The sequence below is a fragment of the Pungitius pungitius genome, chromosome 17 (genome assembly GCF_949316345.1).
Source record: "Pungitius pungitius chromosome 17, fPunPun2.1, whole genome shotgun sequence".
NCBI lineage: Eukaryota > Metazoa > Chordata > Actinopteri > Perciformes > Gasterosteidae > Pungitius > Pungitius pungitius.
This window is the reverse complement of record NC_084916.1, coordinates 18,111,095-18,131,757: the sequence shown is the minus strand read 5'-3', so window position 1 is coordinate 18,131,757 and position 20,663 is coordinate 18,111,095. Positions and strand designations below refer to the sequence as shown.

Below are 20,663 nucleotides of genomic sequence, written 5' to 3'. Positions count from 1 at the left end.
TGGCCAATACTTTTACTCTGAAGTTACTCCCATGCTTTTACTTTGTAAGGGGTCTGGTTTTGGTTAAGAGTAGAACTCACCAGCGAACAGTCCCACGTTGGACTGCCCCGACTCGAAGGGACAGCGAGCCTGACCCACCACGTCCTCCCCGACCTGCTGCAGAGACCTCATCTGGGGGGGGGGGGGAACGTTTGTTTCTCCATCTGCTTTTATTTTGAAGGGACAATCGTCACAGCATTACGTCATCCTCGCTGTGGAGGAGCTCACCTTGTAGTTGCGGCAGGTGGGGTTCAAGGCGTTGGTCCCGCAGGCGAACAGCGTCTCGTCGTTACGCGGAACCAGAACTTTGACGTAGTTGTAGCACTCGTCCTAATGAGCGGGACGGGGACGCGAGGACACTCATCGTGAGACAAGTGACTCTGAAGCGTCTTCACACACTTCACAGACACAACAGACGCTTTCTCACTCTGTCTTTAGCTCTGATGGTTATTGATCAAAATAAACAATAATATAATGATACTGAACTCACGCTGTTCTTCCCTCTGACGGTGCACTTGCTGACGTCCGTGGACCTCCACGTCAGCTTCTGGAAGACAAGAAGCATTAAGGTCTCACTCTATAGGGGGAGCTCACGTGTGGCCTCAGGGTCTCATATTTCACAGGGGGGGGCTCTTGTGTGACCCCTGGTTGTCCACAGTCATAGTAATAAACCATGAGACAAGGGAGTGTCTTATGGACTCCATGCTTCTCAACCCACGGATGATAAGTCAGCAACCATTTGACCCCGTGAAGGCCGTCAGCATGCCTGGCTAACCAGCTAACTAGGACACGCTCAAACATGGACGAGATCTCCACCTGGCCACCTTCACGCCTAAACACCTGGAACCAACGAGCCGTGGTCTCAAACATCACGTCAGGGTTCCTCTGTGGTCCAGAGGTCCAGCACGTTCTTCAGTCTGCTTTACTCACCAGCTGAGGGATGAAGTTCTCCGAAGCCGTGGTGAGGTTCACTGCGAACACGTGGTCCCTGAGTCCAGAGCAGCAAGTCGAGAAGAAAAACAGAAAAAGTTATTTAGTTCCACTAATGCTGATGTTTGTCTATATTTAAACATTAAGTTATAGATCATTAAGTTTGATTAAGATAAAATAACTTCCGGCTGATACAAACAATTCTGTTATATTTAAACATCTAAATGTGAGATGAACCTGGGAGATCTGTGTGTGTGTGTTTGTGTTTGTGTGTGTGTTTGTGTTTGTGTTTGTGTGGACTGACCTGGCGGCGATGTACAACATGTGGTTGATGCGTAACAGTCTCTGGAAGTCCAGACCAAGACGCAGAGTGTCGTTGTCCTGAAGCAGACCCTGAAAGCCTGGAAACAGGTGGGACTCTGCAGAGAGAGAGGGACAAATAAATGACTACCTCTCCCTAGTGACCACCAGGGGGTGACTCCTCTGTCCTATAGAAGTCTATGAGTAGATGACTACCCCTCCCTAGTGACCACCAGGGGGTGACTCCTCTGTCCTATAGAAGTCTATGAGTAGATGACTACCCCTCCCTAGTGACCACCAGGGGGTGACTCCTCTGTCCTATAGAGGTCTATGAGTAGATGACTACGCCTATCTAGTGACCACCAGGGGGTGACTCCTCTGTCCTATAGAAGTCTATGAGTAGATGACTACCCCTCCCTAGTGACCACCAGGGGGTGACTCCTCTGTCCTATAGAGGTCTATGAGTAGATGACTACGCCTATCTAGTGACCACCAGGGGGTGACTCCTCTGTCCTATAGAAGTCTATGGGTAGATGACTACGCCTATCTAGTGACCACCAGGGGGTGACTCCTCTGTCCTATAGAAGTCTATGGGTAAATGACTACCTCTCCCTAGTGACCACCAGGGGGTGACTCCTCTGTCCTATAGAGGTCTATGAGTAGATGACTACGCCTATCTAGTGACCACCAGGGGGTGACTCCTCTGTCCTATAGAAGTCTATGGGTAAATGACTACCCCTCCCTAGTGACCACCAGGGGGTGACTCCTCTGTCCTATAGAAGTCTATGAGTAGATGACTACGCCTATCTAGTGACCACCAGGGGGTGACTCCTCTGTCCTATAGAAGTCTATGAGTAGATGACTACCCCTCCCTAGTGACCACCAGGGGGTGACTCCTCTGTCCTATAGAAGTCTATGAGTAAATGACTACCCCTCCCTAGTGACCACCAGGGGGTGACTCCTCTGTCCTATAGAAGTCTATGAGTAAATGACTACCCCTCCCTAGTGACCACCAGGGGGTGACTCCTCTGTCCTATAGAAGTCTATGAGTAGATGACTACCCCTCCCTAGTGACCACCAGGGGGTGACTCCTCTGTCCTATAGAAGTCTATGAGTAGATGACTACGCCTATCTAGTGACCACCAGGGGGTGACTCCTCTGTCCTATAGAAGTCTATGAGTAGATGACTACCCCTCCCTAGTGACCACCAGGGGGTGACTCCTCTGTCCTATAGAGGTCTATGAGTAGATGACTACGCCTATCTAGTGACCACCAGGGGGTGACTCCTCTGTCCTATAGAAGTCTATGGGTAAATGACTACCTCTCCCTAGTGACCACCAGGGGGTGACTCCTCTGTCCTATAGAGGTCTATGAGTAGATGACTACGCCTATCTAGTGACCACCAGGGGGTGACTCCTCTGTCCTATAGAAGTCTATGGGTAAATGACTACCCCTCCCTAGTGACCACCAGGGGGTGACTCCTCTGTCCTATAGAAGTCTATGAGTAGATGACTACGCCTATCTAGTGACCACCAGGGGGTGACTCCTCTGTCCTATAGAAGTCTATGAGTAGATGACTACCCCTCCCTAGTGACCACCAGGGGGTGACTCCTCTGTCCTATAGAAGTCTATGAGTAAATGACTACCCCTCCCTAGTGACCACCAGGGGGTGACTCCTCTGTCCTATAGAAGTCTATGAGTAAATGACTACCCCTCCCTAGTGACCACCAGGGGGTGACTCCTCTGTCCTATAGAAGTCTATGAGTAAATGACTACCCCTCCCTAGTGACCACCAGGGGGTGACTCCTCTGTCCTATAGAGGTCTATAAGTAGATGACTACCTCTCCCTAGTGACCACCAGGGGGTGACTCCTCTGTCCTATAGAAGTCTATGAGTAAATGACTACCCCTCCCTAGTGACCACCAGGGGGTGACTCCTCTGTCCTATAGAGGTCTATGAGTAGATGACTACCTCTCCCTAGTGACCACCAGGGGGTGACTCCTCTGTCCTATAGAAGTCTATGAGTAAATGACTACCTCTCCCTAGTGACCACCAGGGGGTGACTCCTCTGTCCTATAGAAGTCTATGAGTAAATGACTACCCCTCCCTAGTGACCACCAGGGGGTGACTCCTCTGTCCTATAGAAGTCTATGGGTAAATGACTACCCCTCCCTAGTGACCACCAGGGGGTGACTCCTCTGTCCTATAGAAGTCTATGGGTAAATGACTCACGCTCCGATGTGATCTTGTTGATGGGCTCCAGGTCTTTGGGGAAGTGCGTGGTCGAGGCCGACTCAGACAGGAAGCAGGAAGTCAGGACCAGAAGAAGCGGCCGCCAGGGCGACAGCCAGTTGGTCAACCCCATTTTTGAAAGGCTGAGAGGGCGGGGGGCGTGGCTTGATGATGTCAGCAGGTCATGGTGGGGTGTTGGCTATGAGGAGAGACAGAGAGAGGGACATTAAGGAGGAAATATCACAATACATGTGTGTGTGTGTGTGTCTCCAGCTATATCTTGTGAGGGATTAGCATTTAGCTCGGCAGTTAGCTCTGTATTAACCTGCCGAGTCACAAGGCAAAGCCTGTGATCAATTATATGGATTACCATTAGCATTAGCATTAGCCATGGCGTGTTACGGTTGATGCCGACTGCACCCCCCCCGTCGACTGTGACTACTAAAACACACAGAGGGACAGAGAAATAACAACGAACTATTACCAATATCTATTGATGGCTGCGGTAACTCTACGTCAGCTACAGTTGTCGTGGTGATAGTGAGAGAGGGGGACAGGGAGAGGGGGGGATAGTGAGAGGGGGGGATAGTGAGAGGGCTCCTTTGTCTCCGCCCCGTTTTTAATAAACAATGTGCACTTGACCATCCTAAAGTCACACGGTTGCTATGGAGATCAATGTGCTGGGACACCGCTAACGTTAAATCGTCTTCTCCTGTCAGGACTGCCTGACAGCAGCAGAAGAAGAAGACTAAAGCATGAACCATCCGATGACATCATAGGTGAGAGTGACCAAGGTGCTACGGTCGAGCTCTTTGACTTTGTCTCAGACAACGGGACACCACAGAAGAAGAAGGGAGGTCCACCCATGAGACAGGAAGTCATGCTGTGGCTCGCTAGACCTCAGACTGTTAACGGATTATACAGGATTATCTGCTCTGTGTGTGTGTGTGTGTGTGTGTGTGTGTGTGTGTGAGTGTGCGTGTGTGTGTGCGTGTGCGTGTGAGTGTGTGTTTTGGGTTTATGGGCTCAGAAGAGTATGTATGTGTTTTAACCATATGTCACGTTGTAATACAATATGTCTGTAATGAGTCTGCAGGATGATGTGAGTGTGTGAGTGTGTGCATGCCAGTGTGTGTACGTATGAGTGTGTGATTGTGCACTTCAACCTCTCCACCATGACTGTGTTTCATTAGGATGAATCATTAATGATGTCAGAGACATCACATTTAACACATTATTTCCTACACATATTTTTTTTTCTTTTTTCGTGTTTATTAATTCAATTCCTAAAATATTTTCATCTTTAATTTTTTTCCCATTGAACTACATTTTTACTATATTTAAAAATATGGACATTTTTCATGAACCTTCTGTATTTTAATGCATTTAAAAAACTTCCGCATCCTCTATTTATTTATTGATTATAAGTCTTCATCATTAAAGGGGCACAAAGTCCTGTCCCCGCGCCGCTCCGTGGATTCTGGTTACCATGGAGACCCCCCCTCATCCACCCTGGCCAATTACGTCTCTCTAAGACAACCAGCCGGAAGTTATTTTTAGGGAAATGGGGGGACAAGAGACAGAGGGGAGAGACGGACCAACGTTAGTGAGACATGGTGATGACAGACAAGGGGACAGAAGGACGAGGGGAAAGACGACACAGGAGACCTGGGTGCATGTCTTCGTGAGGAGGAACATCTAGAGCATCCAGGTCCTAGAAACCGCCCTCAGAGCGATGACATCACAGGATATCTGACCTTAGCCACAACGTGAGGAAACAGGATGTGTCTCCTACAAAGTAAAGGTCACTGAACTCAGTTACGGTACTGTATTGTTATTGTTTTATTAATGTGAACACATCCAGATGTTTATTGCATGATGAATAAACACCATCCATGTCCTTTGAAGTGATGGGTGAAAACAGCTGTTAATAGAATGAGCTGAATCAGCTGTTTGTCCTCCTTTTCATCAAAGCATTAAATGATATCAAAATAATCAGATATCTGTAAAACGCTCATAGTTCCTCTTCACCTTGTAGACGTGATCTATTCACACACACACACACACACACGCACGCACGCACGCACGCACACACACACGCACACACACACACACACACACACACACACACACGCACACACACACACAGAGTGTACTTTGTGGCAGTGTGTTAACAGGTCTCTTGCAGCTCTTAATGCAGAAACAAGAGAGGATTAATGGTGAGAAAGAGGAGGAGGAAGAGGAAGACGAGTGGAAGAGAAAGATGGAGAGGAGGAAGAGGAAGAGGAGGATGAAGGGATAAGACAGAGATAAGACGACGGCCCTCAGGCTAAAGCTGCAGGTAATCAGATTACCTGAGATGTGAGGACTCAGCAGGTCTCACACACTAAGCATTAAAACACACACACACACTGACTGTGTGTTTTAATGCCCTCTCCAGCTTTTGAATCAGATAAGCACCGATCACATCTACCCACAATCCCCCATGGCTGCTCCAAATGAATGCTGGGTAAATGAAGGACACTCAACACACTCACTTCATCAGAGCGTGATGTGTGTGTGTGTGTGTTGAGTGTCCTTCATTTACCCGGGAGAGGGATCCCTTCTCCTAAGTCCTCACAGAGGTTTCTTCCCTTTTTTCCCCATTGAAGAGTTAATGAATTGTGTGTGTGTGTCCTTCACTAGCTTCGCTAGCAGTCGCCCTCTGATGGGGTTCCTGTAGTAGCTTCGCTAGTAGTCACCCTCTGATGGGGTTCCTGTAGTAGCGTCGCTAGTAGTCGCCCTCTGATGGGGTTCCTGTAGTAGCGTCGCTAGTAGTCGCCCTCTGATGGGGTTCCTGTAGTAGCTTCGCTAGCAGTCGCCCTCTGATGGGGTTCCTGTAGTAGCGTCGCTAGCAGTCGCCCTCTGATGGGGTTCCTGTAGTAGCGTCGCTAGCAGTCGCCCTCTGATGGGGTTCCTGTAGTAGCTTCGCTAGCAGTCGCCATCTAATGGGGTTCCTGTAGTAGCGTCGCTAGCAGTCGCCCTCTGATGGGGTTCCTGTAGTAGCTTCGCTAGCAGTCGCCCTCTAATGGGGTTCCTGTAGTAGCTTCGCTAGTAGTCGCCCTCTGATGGGGTTCCTGTAGTAGCGTCGCTAGCAGTCGCCCTCTGATGGGGTTCCTGTAGTAGCGTCGCTAGCAGTCGCCCTCTGATTGGGTTCCTGTAGTAGCGTCGCTAGCAGTCGCCCTCTGATGGGGTTCCTGTAGTAGCTTCGCTAGCAGTCGCCCTCTGATGGGGTTCCTGTAGTAGCTTCGCTAGCAGTCGCCCTCTGATGGGGTTCCTGTAGTAGCGTCGCTAGCAGTCGCCCTCTGATGGGGTTCCTGTAGTAGCGTCGCTAGCAGTCGCCCTCTAATGGGGTTCCTGTAGTAGCTTCGCTAGTAGTCGCCCTCTGATGGGGTTCCTGTAGTAGCGTCGCTAGTAGTCGCCCTCTGATGGGGTTCCTGTAGTAGCTTCGCTAGTAGTCGCCCTCTGATGGGGTTCCTGTAGTAGCGTCGCTAGCAGTCGCCCTCTGATTGGGTTCCTGTAGTAGCGTCGCTAGCAGTCGCCCTCTGATGGGGTTCCTGTAGTAGCTTCGCTAGCAGTCGCCCTCTGATGGGGTTCCTGTAGTAGCGTCGCTAGCAGTCACCCTCTGATTGGGTTCCTGTAGTAGCGTCGCTAGCAGTCGCCCTCTGATGGGGTTCCTGTAGTAGCGTCGCTAGCAGTCGCCCTCTGATGGGGTTCCTGTAGTAGCGTCGCTAGCAGTCGCCCTCTGATGGGGTTCCTGTAGTAGCGTCGCTAGCAGTCGCCCTCTAATGGGGTTCCTGTAGTAGCTTCGCTAGTAGTCGCCCTCTGATGGGGTTCCTGTAGTAGCGTCGCTAGTAGTCGCCCTCTGATGGGGTTCCTGTAGTAGCTTCGCTAGTAGTCGCCCTCTGATGGGGTTCCTGTAGTAGCGTCGCTAGCAGTCGCCCTCTGATGGGGTTCCTGTAGTAGCTTCGCTAGTAGTCGCCCTCTGATGGGGTTCCTGTAGTAGCTTCGCTAGTAGTCGCCCTCTGATGGGGTTCCTGTAGTAGCGTCGCTAGCAGTCGCCCTCTGATGGGGTTCCTGTAGTAGCTTCGCTAGCAGTCGCCCTCTGATGGGGTTCCTGTAGTAGCGTCGCTAGCAGTCACCCTCTGATTGGGTTCCTGTAGTAGCGTCGCTAGCAGTCGCCCTCTGATGGGGTTCCTGTAGAAGCGTCGCTAGCAGTCGCCCTCTGATGGGGTTCCTGTAGTAGCTTCGCTAGCAGTCACCCTCTGATGGGGTTCCTGTAGTAGCGTCGCTAGCAGTCGCCCTCTGATTGGGTTCCTGTAGTAGCGTCGCTAGCAGTCGCCCTCTGATGGGGTTCCTGTAGTAGCGTCGCTAGCAGTCGCCCTCTGATGGGGTTCCTGTAGTAGCTTCGCTAGCAGTCGCCCTCTGATGGGGTTCCTGTAGTAGCTTCGCTAGCAGTCGCCCTCTGATGGGGTTCCTGTAGTAGCCTCGCTAGCAGCGGCGCACTGATGTCTGCTTCCGTTAGCGCGGCTCGTTAATGGCGCTGTCCCATGTTTGAAATGTCTAACTGTCCTGCCTCCACATTCTGCTTGTCCCGGGTAATTATAATAACAAGAAAAATTATATTAATTGCATTCTGAATTATATCAATAAGTATTATAACAATTGAATTAATAATTTTAATTGTATATGTTAATATATATAGTGTGGTTTTTTTGTGTGTGTGTTGTTTGAATCAATATTCAGACAGATTCATTCAGATTATTGACAATGAGTCAACACAAACAAAGTCACATGACCCAGACCCCCTAGCAACCACCTGGTAACTCCATAGCAACCGCTGCTATCACCTGGGACCAAGAAAGAGGGGGAAGAGGAGGAGTAACAGGAAGAGGATGAGGAAGGGAATGTCGAAGAGGTAGAGGGGCATGACGATGAGGAAAAAGAAGGAGGGAGAGGAAGAGGAGAAGGAAAAGAAAATGATGTACAAAACAGGGAGAAGGAAGGAAAGAATTACATCAGGAAGGATGGAAGAGAGCAATAAATAAAACCTTGGATAAATGAGGATAAAGAGAGGGATGAAATAGGAAGGATGGGGGAAAGGGAGGAGGAAAAGGAGGGTAGGAGAGCAGAAAGGAGGAAACAAGTAGGTACTGTGTGCATGTGAGAGAGGGAGGAAGGGAGGGAGGAAGGGAGGAAGAGGAGGAGGGGGAGGGAGAATCAAAGGGAGAGAAGGAGAGGGGAAGGAGGAACAAAGGAAGGGAGAGAAGGAGGAGGGGAGGGAGGAACAAAGGGAGAGGAGGAGGAGGGGAGGGAGGAACAAAGGGAGAGGAGGAGGAGGGGAGGGAGGAACAAAGGGAGAGGAGGAGGAGGCTCGCCACAGAGCCACTCAAAGGGTTAAACATTTCCGAGGAGGAGAAGCGCAGCGACAGGAAGGCGGACCGGCGCTGTAAGCTGAGGAGAAACAGCGAGGAGGGGGGGGGGGGGGGGGGGTGTCCACTTAAGCTAATTAATGAATGCTCGTGCACGAGTGGGGAGCGTGCACGAGGTGTTTTCAGGAGGCTTAAGTGTTCATCCATCAGACAAAGGAAGCTGATCCCTTCAGGGGGATTTACTTGTTGTTATTTACATTTTGTTTAGTCATTCTTGTTTACATGTTGTTATTTATATGATGTTTTTGAAATAATATTCCTTAATTGTTCATGTTGACATGTTGTTATTTACATGTATGAACTTTATTAACAAGGCTGCAACATGAATGAGTGATGCTCACATGATGTGTGTTTCCACGTCATTTCTCCTGAACGAACCAATGAAACGTCACTATTTAAATATATTGTGTGACGTAATTATCTCCTTTCCTTTGGTAAAAGAGGGTCCACTGGTTCCTATGCTAAAGTGCTAAAGGAGCTAAGGAAGGAAGCATTGAGGCTCCTTTCCTTAGCATTAGAGAATAGAACAGCTCTCATCATGACTGTTCCAATTTAGCCATAACTATTTACTATTTACTACACACGCGTGTGTGTGTGTGTGTGTTAAGCATCTTAAATCCGTTTAAGAATAAAAAAGGATCAAGAGACTCTTACCTTGAATCCGGGTCTGACCAATCACAAGCAGCTTCACCGGAGATCCAATCAGAACGTCAAGAATCCAAATCCAGTAACAGGATAAGAGTCGTTATTCTACAAGGTGAAAAACAAACAAACCGAGAAGCAGACGTCATTATTATCAATTAATAATATACTTCATATATTCACAACCCTGTAAACATACATTACATATATGTACATTAACGGTCCTTAGATGATTAATACAACTAGAGGAGGTTCTGCAAAAACATTTATTCAACGTCCCAGCTGACTCTCCACGCCATTACCCAGCAGCCCCTGCAGCGCTGCTTCAAGACGAGAACGCACTGAAGGTCGGATGGGTGCATGACACACACACACACACACACACACACCTGTTTACATCGAATGGAGGTTCTATCTGATGGTGGTTCTATCTGATGGTGGTTCTATCTGATGGAGGTTCTCTCTGATGGAGGTTCTATCTGATGGTGGTTCTATCTGATGGAGGTTCTATCTGATGGTGGTTCTATCTGATGGTGGTTCTATCTGATGAAGGTTCTATCTGATGGTGGTTCTCTCTGATGGAGGTTCTATCTGATGGAGGTTCTATCTGATGGTGGTTCTATCTGATGGAGGTTCTCTCTGATGGAGGTTCTATCTGATGGTGGTTCTATCTGATGGAGGTTCTATCTGATGGTGGTTCTATCTGATGGTGGTTCTATCTGATGAAGGTTCTATCTGATGGTGGTTCTCTCTGATGGAGGTTCTATCTGATGGAGGTTCTTCTGATGGTGGTTCTATCTGATGGTGGTTCTATCTGATGGTGGTTCTATCTGATGGAGGTTCTATCTGATGGTGGTTCTATCTGATGAAGGTTCTATCTGATGGTGGTTCTATCTGATGGTGGTTCTATCTGATGAAGGTTCTATCTGATGAAGGTTCTATCTGATGGTGGTTCTCTCTGATGGAGGTTCTATCTGATGGAGGTTCTATCTGATGGTGGTTCTATCTGATGGTGGTTCTATCTGATGGTGGTTCTATCTGATGGAGGTTCTATCTGATGGTGGTTCTATCTGATGGTGGTTCTATCTGATGAAGGTTCTATCTGATGGTGGTTCTATCTGATGGTGGTTCTATCTGATGGAGGTTCTATCTGATGGTGGTTCTATCTGATGGTGGTTCTATCTGATGAAGGTTCTATCTGATGAAGGTTCTATCTGATGGTGGTTCTCTCTGATGGAGGTTCTATCTGATGGAGGTTCTATCTGATGGTGGTTCTATCTGATGGTGGTTCTATCTGATGGTGGTTCTATCTGATGAAGGTTCTATCTGATGGAGGTTCTATCTGATGGTGGTTCTATCTGATGGTGGTTCTATCTGATGGTGGTTCTATCTGATGGTGGTTCTATCTGATGAAGGTTCTATCTGATGAAGGTTCTATCTGATGGTGGTTCTATCTGATGAAGGTTCTATCTGATGAAGGTTCTATCTGATGGTGGTTCTATCTGATGGAGGTTCTATCTGATGGAGGTTGTCCCTGCGGTGGTCCTGCCCTCCCTGGGTTACTACCTGCCATATTTGAATCATTTCAGGAATTGAATGTGTTGTACATCTCTTTCATGGTTCCTGCTGTAACTTGACATCCTGTAGTCTGTCCATGTTGAAGGACATTCTTCCTCTACGTCCTATTGTTGATTTGAATTTGTAATGTTTGATTCTGGGCTATACAAAATAAAATGAATTGAATGCTCGTCAGGACGAGAAGACTCCGGACTGAAGAATGTCCAAATCCTGCTGTGGTTAATCCCCTAAATGGAATCCGGCCCTCATCCGTCATGGGGGGCCAGCAGACTGGAGCTAATCCAGAGCCTGAGAGTCCCCTTCTGCGGCCTCCTCGGGGCAATGAGAGGAGGTCTGCAGGGGGGCTGTCAGACCCGCTGCAGCACTGTTACCCCTTAGGAGGGGGGGAGGGGGGGGGTTCTGACCTGCTGAGAGGAACTACACGTGCCTCCAGTCTGCCCTCGTTGTGTCAGTAGGTGACTGACTCGTTATACGGCCTTGTCTTAATAGAAGCATCAGAGAGGCTCCTCCAGTAGAAGAGCTACTTCCCACAATGCATTGCTGGACCCGCTGGAGGGAAGGCGGTCCCAGGCAGTGATGTCAATAAGAGCGTTGGCATGAGCGATGAAAGACAGATTACCTGATTGCTTGTTTAGGCCAACATGTCAAAATCTACACACACACACTGCTGCAAGTTAACACAGAGGACGGGCTGTGTGTGTGTGTGTGTGTGTCTGTGTGTGTGTCTGTGTGTGTGTGTGTCTGTGTGTCTGTGTGTGTGTGTGTGTGTGTCTGTGTGTGTGTCTGTGTGTGTGTGTGTCTGTGTGTGTGTGTCTGTGTGTGTGTCTGTGTGTGTGTGTGTCTGTGTGTCTGTGTGTGTGTCTGTGTGTGTGTGTGTCTGTGTGTGTGTCTGTGTGTGTGTGTGTCTGTGTGTCTGTGTGTGTGGTCACAGGATGAACCCTCCTATATAGACGGAGGAAGATAAAGATGAAAATCAAGAAGATGAGTCGACAAATTAGCAGCGAGAGCAGACAGATAACACACACACACACACACAGACACACACACACAGACCCCCCCACCCCCAGAGGATGAGGACAAAGAGCTCAGCTCTCCAGAGGAACATGATGGCGGTTTTGGAGGCTAATCTAAGCGTTATTCTTTCCGTTTGTGCCCACCCACCGGAGACACGGGGTTCATCGTTGCCAAGCGCACCCCGAGCACAACACACACACACACACACACACACACACACACACACACACACACACACACACACACACACACACAACACACACACACACACACACACACACACACACACACACACACATGCAGCCTGGTTCATGTTGCACAAAGCACGCAGAAACCATCTAGACAACAACACCTGAACTCACAATAGTGAACAATAGAGGAGGCTGTCTAGACGGGGGGGGGGGGGGGTAATCCTGGTTTATATTCTCACACAAAGAGACGTGTGACCTTTGACCTCCATGTCAGGATCGCACAGGAGAAACTAGATCACAATGTTTACATGCAAACACTGAGGTTAAATACTACAATAGATCTTTAAAGTTTATTCTTTTCAGATTATTCATGTTCATTCTATTTAGATTATTCACTTATATTATTTTAGATTATTAACAGCTCACTAAATTGTCCCAGAGTGCAATATGTTGTATATGCATGTATATTTGTATATATTAAAGCAATAAGGTAGGAGAGGCGGTACTTTGGAGGGTGTAGTTACTGTTACATTATTAAAGATAAAGTACAGCCTCCAGTACCTTGTTGCTTTAATAACACGTTACCAGCGACATTACAAACAGTAAGTAAATATCTGCCTTTCAGCACAAAATAGTTGTAGCCACCAAACGTTGTGTCACATGTCATCAGTTTAGAGACAGATAGTCTCATACGTTCATGTAATCAGCATCGGGTCCCTCATCCATTCACATCATGGCGTCACCTTAATGTCCGCTTGTTAAAAGTCACGTTGCCTCAAAACCATCATTTGGGGGATTTTTTTTCGGCGATCCTCACCGAGCTGAAAGCTAAAATATCAACTAACGGTCGGACAAAATCTAGCGTGTTACACTGAGTGCAGTGATGTGGAACGATGTGAACAGCTACTGTACATTATCACTCAATAATGCACCCTGTGACTCACTCTCAACCAATCAGAACGCTGGGTTTCATCTACCTGTGTTATACATGCACAGTACATATATGAAGTCAAAACTATATTCAACCCAAAAACATCTTTTGTCCACTTATTTTTATTTTGAATACATTGTTGCAGTTGTGAACAAAGTGGCTGCATGTCGCCTGCTGTGTGGACCTTCACTGCAGTAAAGGTACAGAGAGGCTTTAGTGGAGGCCTCACAGGACCTGAGGTGCAGTTATTTCAGATTTATAAGTCCCGCCTCTCTGTGGAAACGTCAGAGCCAATGGAGCGCCAGCTAGGGCTGCAGGGTATTCATCCATATCGCGGTGTATCACAGTACCGCCTGAAGAGTGATGCTGTGATCCGAGTGCTGTGCAGTGCGGGTTCAGGGTGGAATGGTGGCTGTTTGGTGTCTCTGGTCCGTCGTTGGATGGATGAGTGCATTCATGTACTCAGTCTGTTGCATTTGATATTTTACTATGTGTAATAGTTGTAGACTTGAAGCTTTCCAGCACTTATCTGGATTCCTGTCGCCTTCATCATGAGAGGGTTAGAATTCTATTCTATTCTATCCTTGAGTTCTTTAATATTTAAAATGATTCATAACGAGATGATGAATTCTTCTTCAATGAAAATATCTGCTGCTCTTTTTGTCCTCTGCTGTGTTCAGGGGCGTCGGGGCGTTTTACGACCCATTTGTGTTTTTAACCTCGTTTAAACGCTGAACTCATGGGCTCATAAAGGTTTATGCCTCTAAATGCGCTCGTAGATTCACAACCAGTCAATGATGCATTGATTCAGGACAGCTCAGATGTTTACTCTGTGATCAGGATCCGGATCACGGATTGAGGTCTTGAGGTCTGTTCGTGGTCTGATTGGTCCCATAAGAGTCGGGTCAGGGTCTACTCTACAATCGTGGTCTAATGGAGGTCTCACCAAAGTCTCATCGGGGTTGATTGGGTTCTAATTAGTCTCATCAGACCTCGGTCGAGGTACGATCGGGGTCATGGTCTGATTAGAGTCTCATCAGGGTCTGATCATCTGCCTCGGTGCGATGGGACCTCCAGGTTCCCAGGATCAATACTTTATGATCTAATTAGATTCATAATGATCTAAGATAAAAGTACTGTCCATTTCATTAAACAAAGATCAATAATAATATAGACCATCTTAACTACTAACTGGAAACCCAAAACAATCAAGACGGAAACGGAAGACAGAGACCGAAGGGGCCTCGACATGAAGATCTGAGTCGGTCCAAAGAATCGGGTCAGAACCGGATCCAGGATCCACGTGGCTCCTAGATATGCCTGTCATGTCTATTTATGTTTAGTGTTGCTCCTTCTATGTGGAACATTCTGATCTAATCACGGATCAGAACCTGGACCCTGATGTCAAATCCTTAAATATCATTTCTCTTTCAGAACAAGAGAATCACCAGCTTTAAATCCATGAGAAATGTGAAGAAAAGGAGGTGCAGAAGGGCCAGACCGAGTCCTGCAGACCACAGGGAATTCTTCAGATCTCTGTTGGTCCTCCAGACTTCCATTAGTCCTGCATCAGAAATCCAGATGACCAGCATCCTTTGGGCCAGAGGTGCTACCTGTTATGCCTCAAGGACCGTTTGGATGTTAGACAATATTTTGAGGACCGGTTTTGACGGCGAGGCGGATAAACACGGCCGACGGGGGTCGGGGGGGTCAGGGGGGGTCTGGGGGGGTCGATGTAGTCGCGCGCTCTCTGTCCGGCCGAACTGCCGTGTGCACGGGTCGCAGCCCAGTGGTTGGGGGCCCCTGCTCTAAATACCCCTCGATCCACAGACCCCATCAGTATTCTGACCCGCATTGGTCCTCCAGACCTCTATCGGTCCTTAGACTCTTATCAGTCATCAGACCTTCATCAGACCTGCATTGTTTCAATCAGTTACTGATGATGATGAGGGTGAGGATATGATGATAATAAGGATGATGGTCATGAGGATGAAGATTAGATGATGGGGAACATGGTGATGAGGATGATGGTGATGATGAATATGGAATAGATGATGATGGTGAGGGGGGTTTGGATTATGGGGATGAGGTTGAGGATATGATGATGAAGGTGATGAGGATGATGAGGCTATTGAGGATGAGGATAAGATGGTGATGAGGATGAGGAGGATAAGATTCATGAGGATGATGATGGTGACAGGAGTTACTGAAGCTTTTTTTCCACAAAATTACACCCGTGCGCGCGCACGCACGCACACGCTCATATATCTGGCGGTTTGTTGTTGTCGCTGCGCGTGCTGATGACCGGGTGATTGACAGCTATCCATCTAAACTGAAACCAGAGAATAAACACAGAGCTCCTGCCCCGCGTCCCGCTTCTTTACTCACTCTTTAGAGACCAAGCCATTAAGCACCAGGCACGCACGCGCCGCCCGCGCGCGCGCGCGCACGCAGTCAGCGGGCGGCGCGTGCCGCGAGGTCTCCTGCAGGCAAACGGCAGCAGAAGAGGAAGAAACTCACCACTCCGAGCGGAGCCCGCGCTGCCGGTGACCCGCTCCGGTAATCCTCAAAGAAACGGGACCCACCCGGGGGGGGAATCCTCCTCTGGCACCGCTTCCGGTATTAATCCGCCGCGGTGAGTCCGGTCCGGGTCGAAGCGGCACAATGAGGCGTCTCTCAGTAGCGCAGCATCTCCGGCTGCAGGCCACGCCCCCCTCATTAACATAGGGGTCCCTAGGGCCAATCAGAGAGCGGTACCGCCACCGCCTGACTACGCCCCTCTCCAGTTTAATGCAATGAAAATGAAAAATACAACTAATACTTCAATAATAAAACAGAATTAAAGATCAGAGAATAAGATAAAATGTTTACTTCATCTTCTTCTTAATATAAAAATAATATATATCCTCATATTCCCTTCAATATATAATGTTATTGATATTAGTCTTAATATTACCAGATTATTCAGTCCTTCTCTAACTTGTCTTAAAATATCAAAATGTCCAATATGACGTCATTGAATGGTCAAGATTCATGAACCGAAAAACGTTTTATCTATATATATATATGACATCAATCAAAAGTAGAAGCAGTTCCACCAATTAACTTTCCATTATTTTTCTTAGTAAAACCCATTTATAGTTTGATGTTTATCCAAATAGGTTCGAGGGAATGTGTTTAATGTAATAAACTTATTATGTCGATGTGAAGTCAAATTAAGCTCCTCCTCCCTCGAGAGAAAATAAGGATTAAAAACAGCCTTTGTTCCTCTGAAAGATGATTAGAGGAGAAAGAAAATCCCTCCTTGCTGCCCCTCCTCCTCTTGAGGAGGAAGATGAGGATGAGGGTGAGGAGGAAGATAATGATGAAAATGAAGATGAAGATCAGGATGAAGATGATGGAGATGAGGATGAGGATGAAGATGCGGATACAAATTAGAATAATGATGAAGATGAGGATGAGGGTGAGGAGGAAGATGAAGCTAAAGTCTATAAACATCTGAAACAGGAAGCGATGCACCATAAACTCAATAAAGTTTAGATTTAAAAAGTACATGAAAGATAAAAAGTCACAGTGACATCAGCAGTTGGTTTGTGGATTATCATCAAGGGGGAACTTGTTACTTCTTAGTTGTCAGCCATCTTGGTTTTTTAGAGAGAGTCATTTCATCTTCTAAGCAGACGTCTTCCTTCAGGTCTCTAGATATTTCTTCATTTTCTTTATGTTAAAGGTTCTTGAGTCAATAATTCTCCATTATGAAGTAGAATAAAACAACTTGAGCACCTTTATTATCGTACAGTGTGACACATTGTGGCCATGAAGGATCATTTCTTTACTTCTGAACAAAGACATGACAAGATGAATGAAGACTGCTCCATCATTACTGTGTGTGTGTGTGTGTGTGTGCTCCATATATATATTTGTTATTATAAATAATAATAATAATAACAACAAATAATAAGAAACAAATAATATCAGTGGAACCTTGTCTGCTACACTCAAAAAAAGGATATTGGCTGGTTGTTACATTTACTAATGTGTAACATGTAGAATGAACGATATTCATTAATGTTTTCAATGTGAACGTGATTCAGTCATGTAGGATTGGCATGAACTTCAAAAACGTAACGTTTATTAGATCCATTCATGTTGCGATTAACTGAGACAATCGAGTAGCCAGGCATGACCGCGAAAACCAAGGCGAAGGCAGTCTTCGTCAGAACCAGATTAAGAAGATACACCGTTGGCCGCACATGGAAAAGGTAAGCAGAAATCCATCACCATCCTTCTAAATGTAAAACAATTATACGTGCATTAATGTCTTCATATCTTAGCTCGTTGTTCTGTTTATGCTATTTTTTATGTAGTGTTATTTTTTACTACATTTAAAAAGGGTAAAGTCCCCATGCGCATGGCTAGCAATGTCGTGTTAGCTTATATAACGTTACGTTACTCCTTTTTGCAACATACCAATGTGAACGGTGAACAGTGAGCTATTGTTAATGACGAGTTAACGTTTTAGCAATATATTATAAGGTGTTCACGACTAGCTGACGTTGACTTAATGACGTTAGCATACTCCTTGTAGGGTTACATTAGCGCGCTAACGTTACTGCTGAATTTGAATGACAATAAATGACTAAGCACACGTTTCATTTACTAAGAGTAATACTACTAGCTAACGTTAGTTTGGAACATGGCCAATAGCTGCGCGCGGCAAATATAGCAGGCCGTTTTACCGACTCTCATAGATAGAAAGATAGCAATGAGTCGGCGGACCATCGGCGGTTCTCCAGAGGCAGTAGAAGCGACAGTATGACGTAATCGCAAACACGTTAGCGGCGCACCGCCAGCGGCAACCGCTTCGTTTCCCGGACGGCCAGCCGCCGTTCCGCCGCAGTTAAACCGAAGGCGGCGTCTCCGCGGCCCGCCGGAGGCGAACGCTATTTTGGAGCGATCTGTATATATATTTATACATATAAAAATGTATAGCATGCAGTTTATCTAGAATAATGATTGATCAAACCAGACAAATTTCCATTTCCATTTTAATTCCACATTTCAAAGTACAGTACTGTCAATGGGCTGGCTCCGCTCTGGCCACCCGGCCCCCGCGCACACACTGGTCTGATGCGTCACAACAACCGGGAGGTTTTCGCGCGTCACTGACTTAGGAGGCCTTAACCCCCATGAATATTAATTGATTGTTCTATCTGACTTTATTGCAGCAATTTCTGACTGCAAAAGTGTCCTGTGTCTGCTATCCCCCAAAGTGTGTCTTGGATCAACCTCACTGACTACACCATCCCACTACAAGTCTCCTGGAATTCAAGAGAATCACAACAATCAATTTGCAGTCAAAGTTCTTCTCCCAGCTGGATCTGTACTCTGAAAACCTGATCCAGGTGTATGCCAAGAAAAGTGGAGTTCAAGGGAGAAAGATCAAGAGCATCATGGTACCCATAACCCAGGTATGATGACAATGGAAAAGTTAAAGAGAGGCTATTCTACTCGTAGAACTTTTGTATTTTGTTTACTTACTTGTTGCCTTTATTGGTCGTCTGCACTTGTTGCTAACACTCCTGGATCCCAAGGGTTCACATACTAATTTACACACTGATATTGCATGGTTACTCATTGTGATTAATAAGATGGTTGGTTTAGATGGTGTTCCTAATGTTATTTTATCTGCATACTTAGACTGCCAGCATTGACGTCAGACGAGAATGCGTCCTCAAAGGTCTATGTGTTTACTTGAACGAAGATCCAGAGAAGCCGGTGAAGGAATACACGGTATGTTCATTTACCTTTATCTTTACTTGGGTAAGATCAGATACGATTAAGTTGGCCCAACTTAACTTCTTAGTGTTGTTTTCAACTATTTGAATATATATTTGAATATAGAATATTCTTTGAAAGCCCTAATGTGAATGAAGTTATTGATAGCTGTTTATACAGTAAAATAGTGCAATAAAAATGGCATGTAATGCACATAAGTGAAAAATAATTGCTTTTGTTAACTGTTTTGTCACAGAATATTGAAAGCAGTCAAACAGCTATGGCGGAGACAGTCTTTGCAATCCATGTGATTCGAAAAGAAGGAGCGGAGCCCAGTGATGACCCAGATGAAGTCGGAGTCATTCTGGAGGGGGTGGAAGTGCTGAGCGAGTTGGGAAATGTACCCTTTGCAGTGTCAATGTTGCTTGCGCTTGTGTATGCTCTCAACTTGAGCTACCCTCCAGAGCTCAAGTATACTTTTGAAGTTCTGCAGAAAATAATAATGGAACTAGACCCAAACAAACTATCCATAAAAGGACAAGCTCTCAAAATAAAGCTATCCCGTTAGACACATTATGATGGCTAAAGCAGATTAGACACTTCTGTGTGTGTTTATTATTTTCTGTATTCCTGCGTGTTCACCAGTGCATTAAGTAAGTAATCATAAGTCTTTAAGATGAATGTTGTGAATGTAAGAGGATAAGAGGGATGTTTGTACAAAGACAAAGTCTTCAGAGTTCAGGTCAAGACTGCACTAATAACCACTGTTAGCACTTTCAAAAATGTATTTTAATTGTGTATGTGTCATAGAAAGTTGAGAAAAGGTTTTGATATGTATGTTTATAAGAGAAGCTGCTCATTAAAACATTATTCAGTGCCTACTTTGAGAAATACAGTTGTATTGCAACATCTCTCATTTGTCTTGTTTCCAGCCAAAACAGTTGTATATTTTGTTAAAACTTAGTTTCAGTTGTGGTTCAGGGTAAATGTTAACACTAACATTTTTAGTATTACTATAGCGAAATCATGGAAAGTATTTCAACATAATTTAACTGCTTTCTTTAAGCAATAAGCAATTAAGTTGGTTCACTATAATATACTCGAGTCGGATCAACGTAATTTATTAGAGTTAGTCCAACCTATTTTTCTTGGGCAGGATTAAATTGAATAATTTGGGTTGGTCTAACTTCATTGACTAGCCTACATTTTACTAATGTGGCATTAGTCAAACCAACCGTATTCATTTGAGTTTGACACAACCCAAGAAAATGCGTTGAACCAACCATAATAAATTAAGTTGATCCTACTCAAATACATCAAGTCGTATCAACATAATTTCTTTATGCTCAAAGAATCAATAAAATAGTGTGCAAATCATTTCCATGATTTTATTAAGTTCGTTGAAAGCGTTGTTTTTTTGAGTGTAATAGCTGCTGACGGAGCAGCTAACATCTCCACATGCATCCAGAAGACCAATAAAATCAGACCTCCTTCACGCCCTTCATCCCCTTCTCTGTCGCCTTGCTGCCTCCTCCATCACCTCCTCTCATGCTATCC

The 20,663-nt window shown here is 46.1% G+C and overlaps 1 protein-coding gene and 1 long non-coding RNA gene across 2 annotated transcripts in view; one reads left to right on the top strand and one right to left on the bottom strand.

The window, feature by feature from the left end:
• LOC119218929 (semaphorin-6C-like) overlaps positions 1 to 16,013 on the bottom strand; it is a 23,884-nt gene extending 7,871 nt beyond the window's left edge. The window contains exons 1-8 of the mRNA XM_062558659.1: positions 15,849 to 16,013; positions 9,627 to 9,722; positions 3,502 to 3,700; positions 1,274 to 1,388; positions 970 to 1,027; positions 530 to 586; positions 268 to 369; positions 81 to 171 (exon numbers count right to left, since the gene is read on the bottom strand). Of these exons, the coding sequence (XP_062414643.1) occupies positions 81 to 171; positions 268 to 369; positions 530 to 586; positions 970 to 1,027; positions 1,274 to 1,388; positions 3,502 to 3,634 (556 nt within the window). The 5' untranslated portion in view covers positions 3,635 to 3,700; positions 9,627 to 9,722; positions 15,849 to 16,013. The remainder of the gene's footprint in view (positions 1 to 80; positions 172 to 267; positions 370 to 529; positions 587 to 969; positions 1,028 to 1,273; positions 1,389 to 3,501; positions 3,701 to 9,626; positions 9,723 to 15,848) is intronic.
• Positions 16,014 to 17,318: 1,305 nt separating this feature from the next.
• On the top strand, positions 17,319 to 19,830 carry LOC134107111 (uncharacterized). Its single transcript, XR_009942627.1, has 4 exons — positions 17,319 to 17,590; positions 18,557 to 18,799; positions 19,029 to 19,121; positions 19,363 to 19,830. It is a non-coding gene; the product is annotated as an uncharacterized LOC134107111 (long non-coding RNA).
• The last annotated feature ends 833 nt before the right edge of the window (positions 19,831 to 20,663 follow it).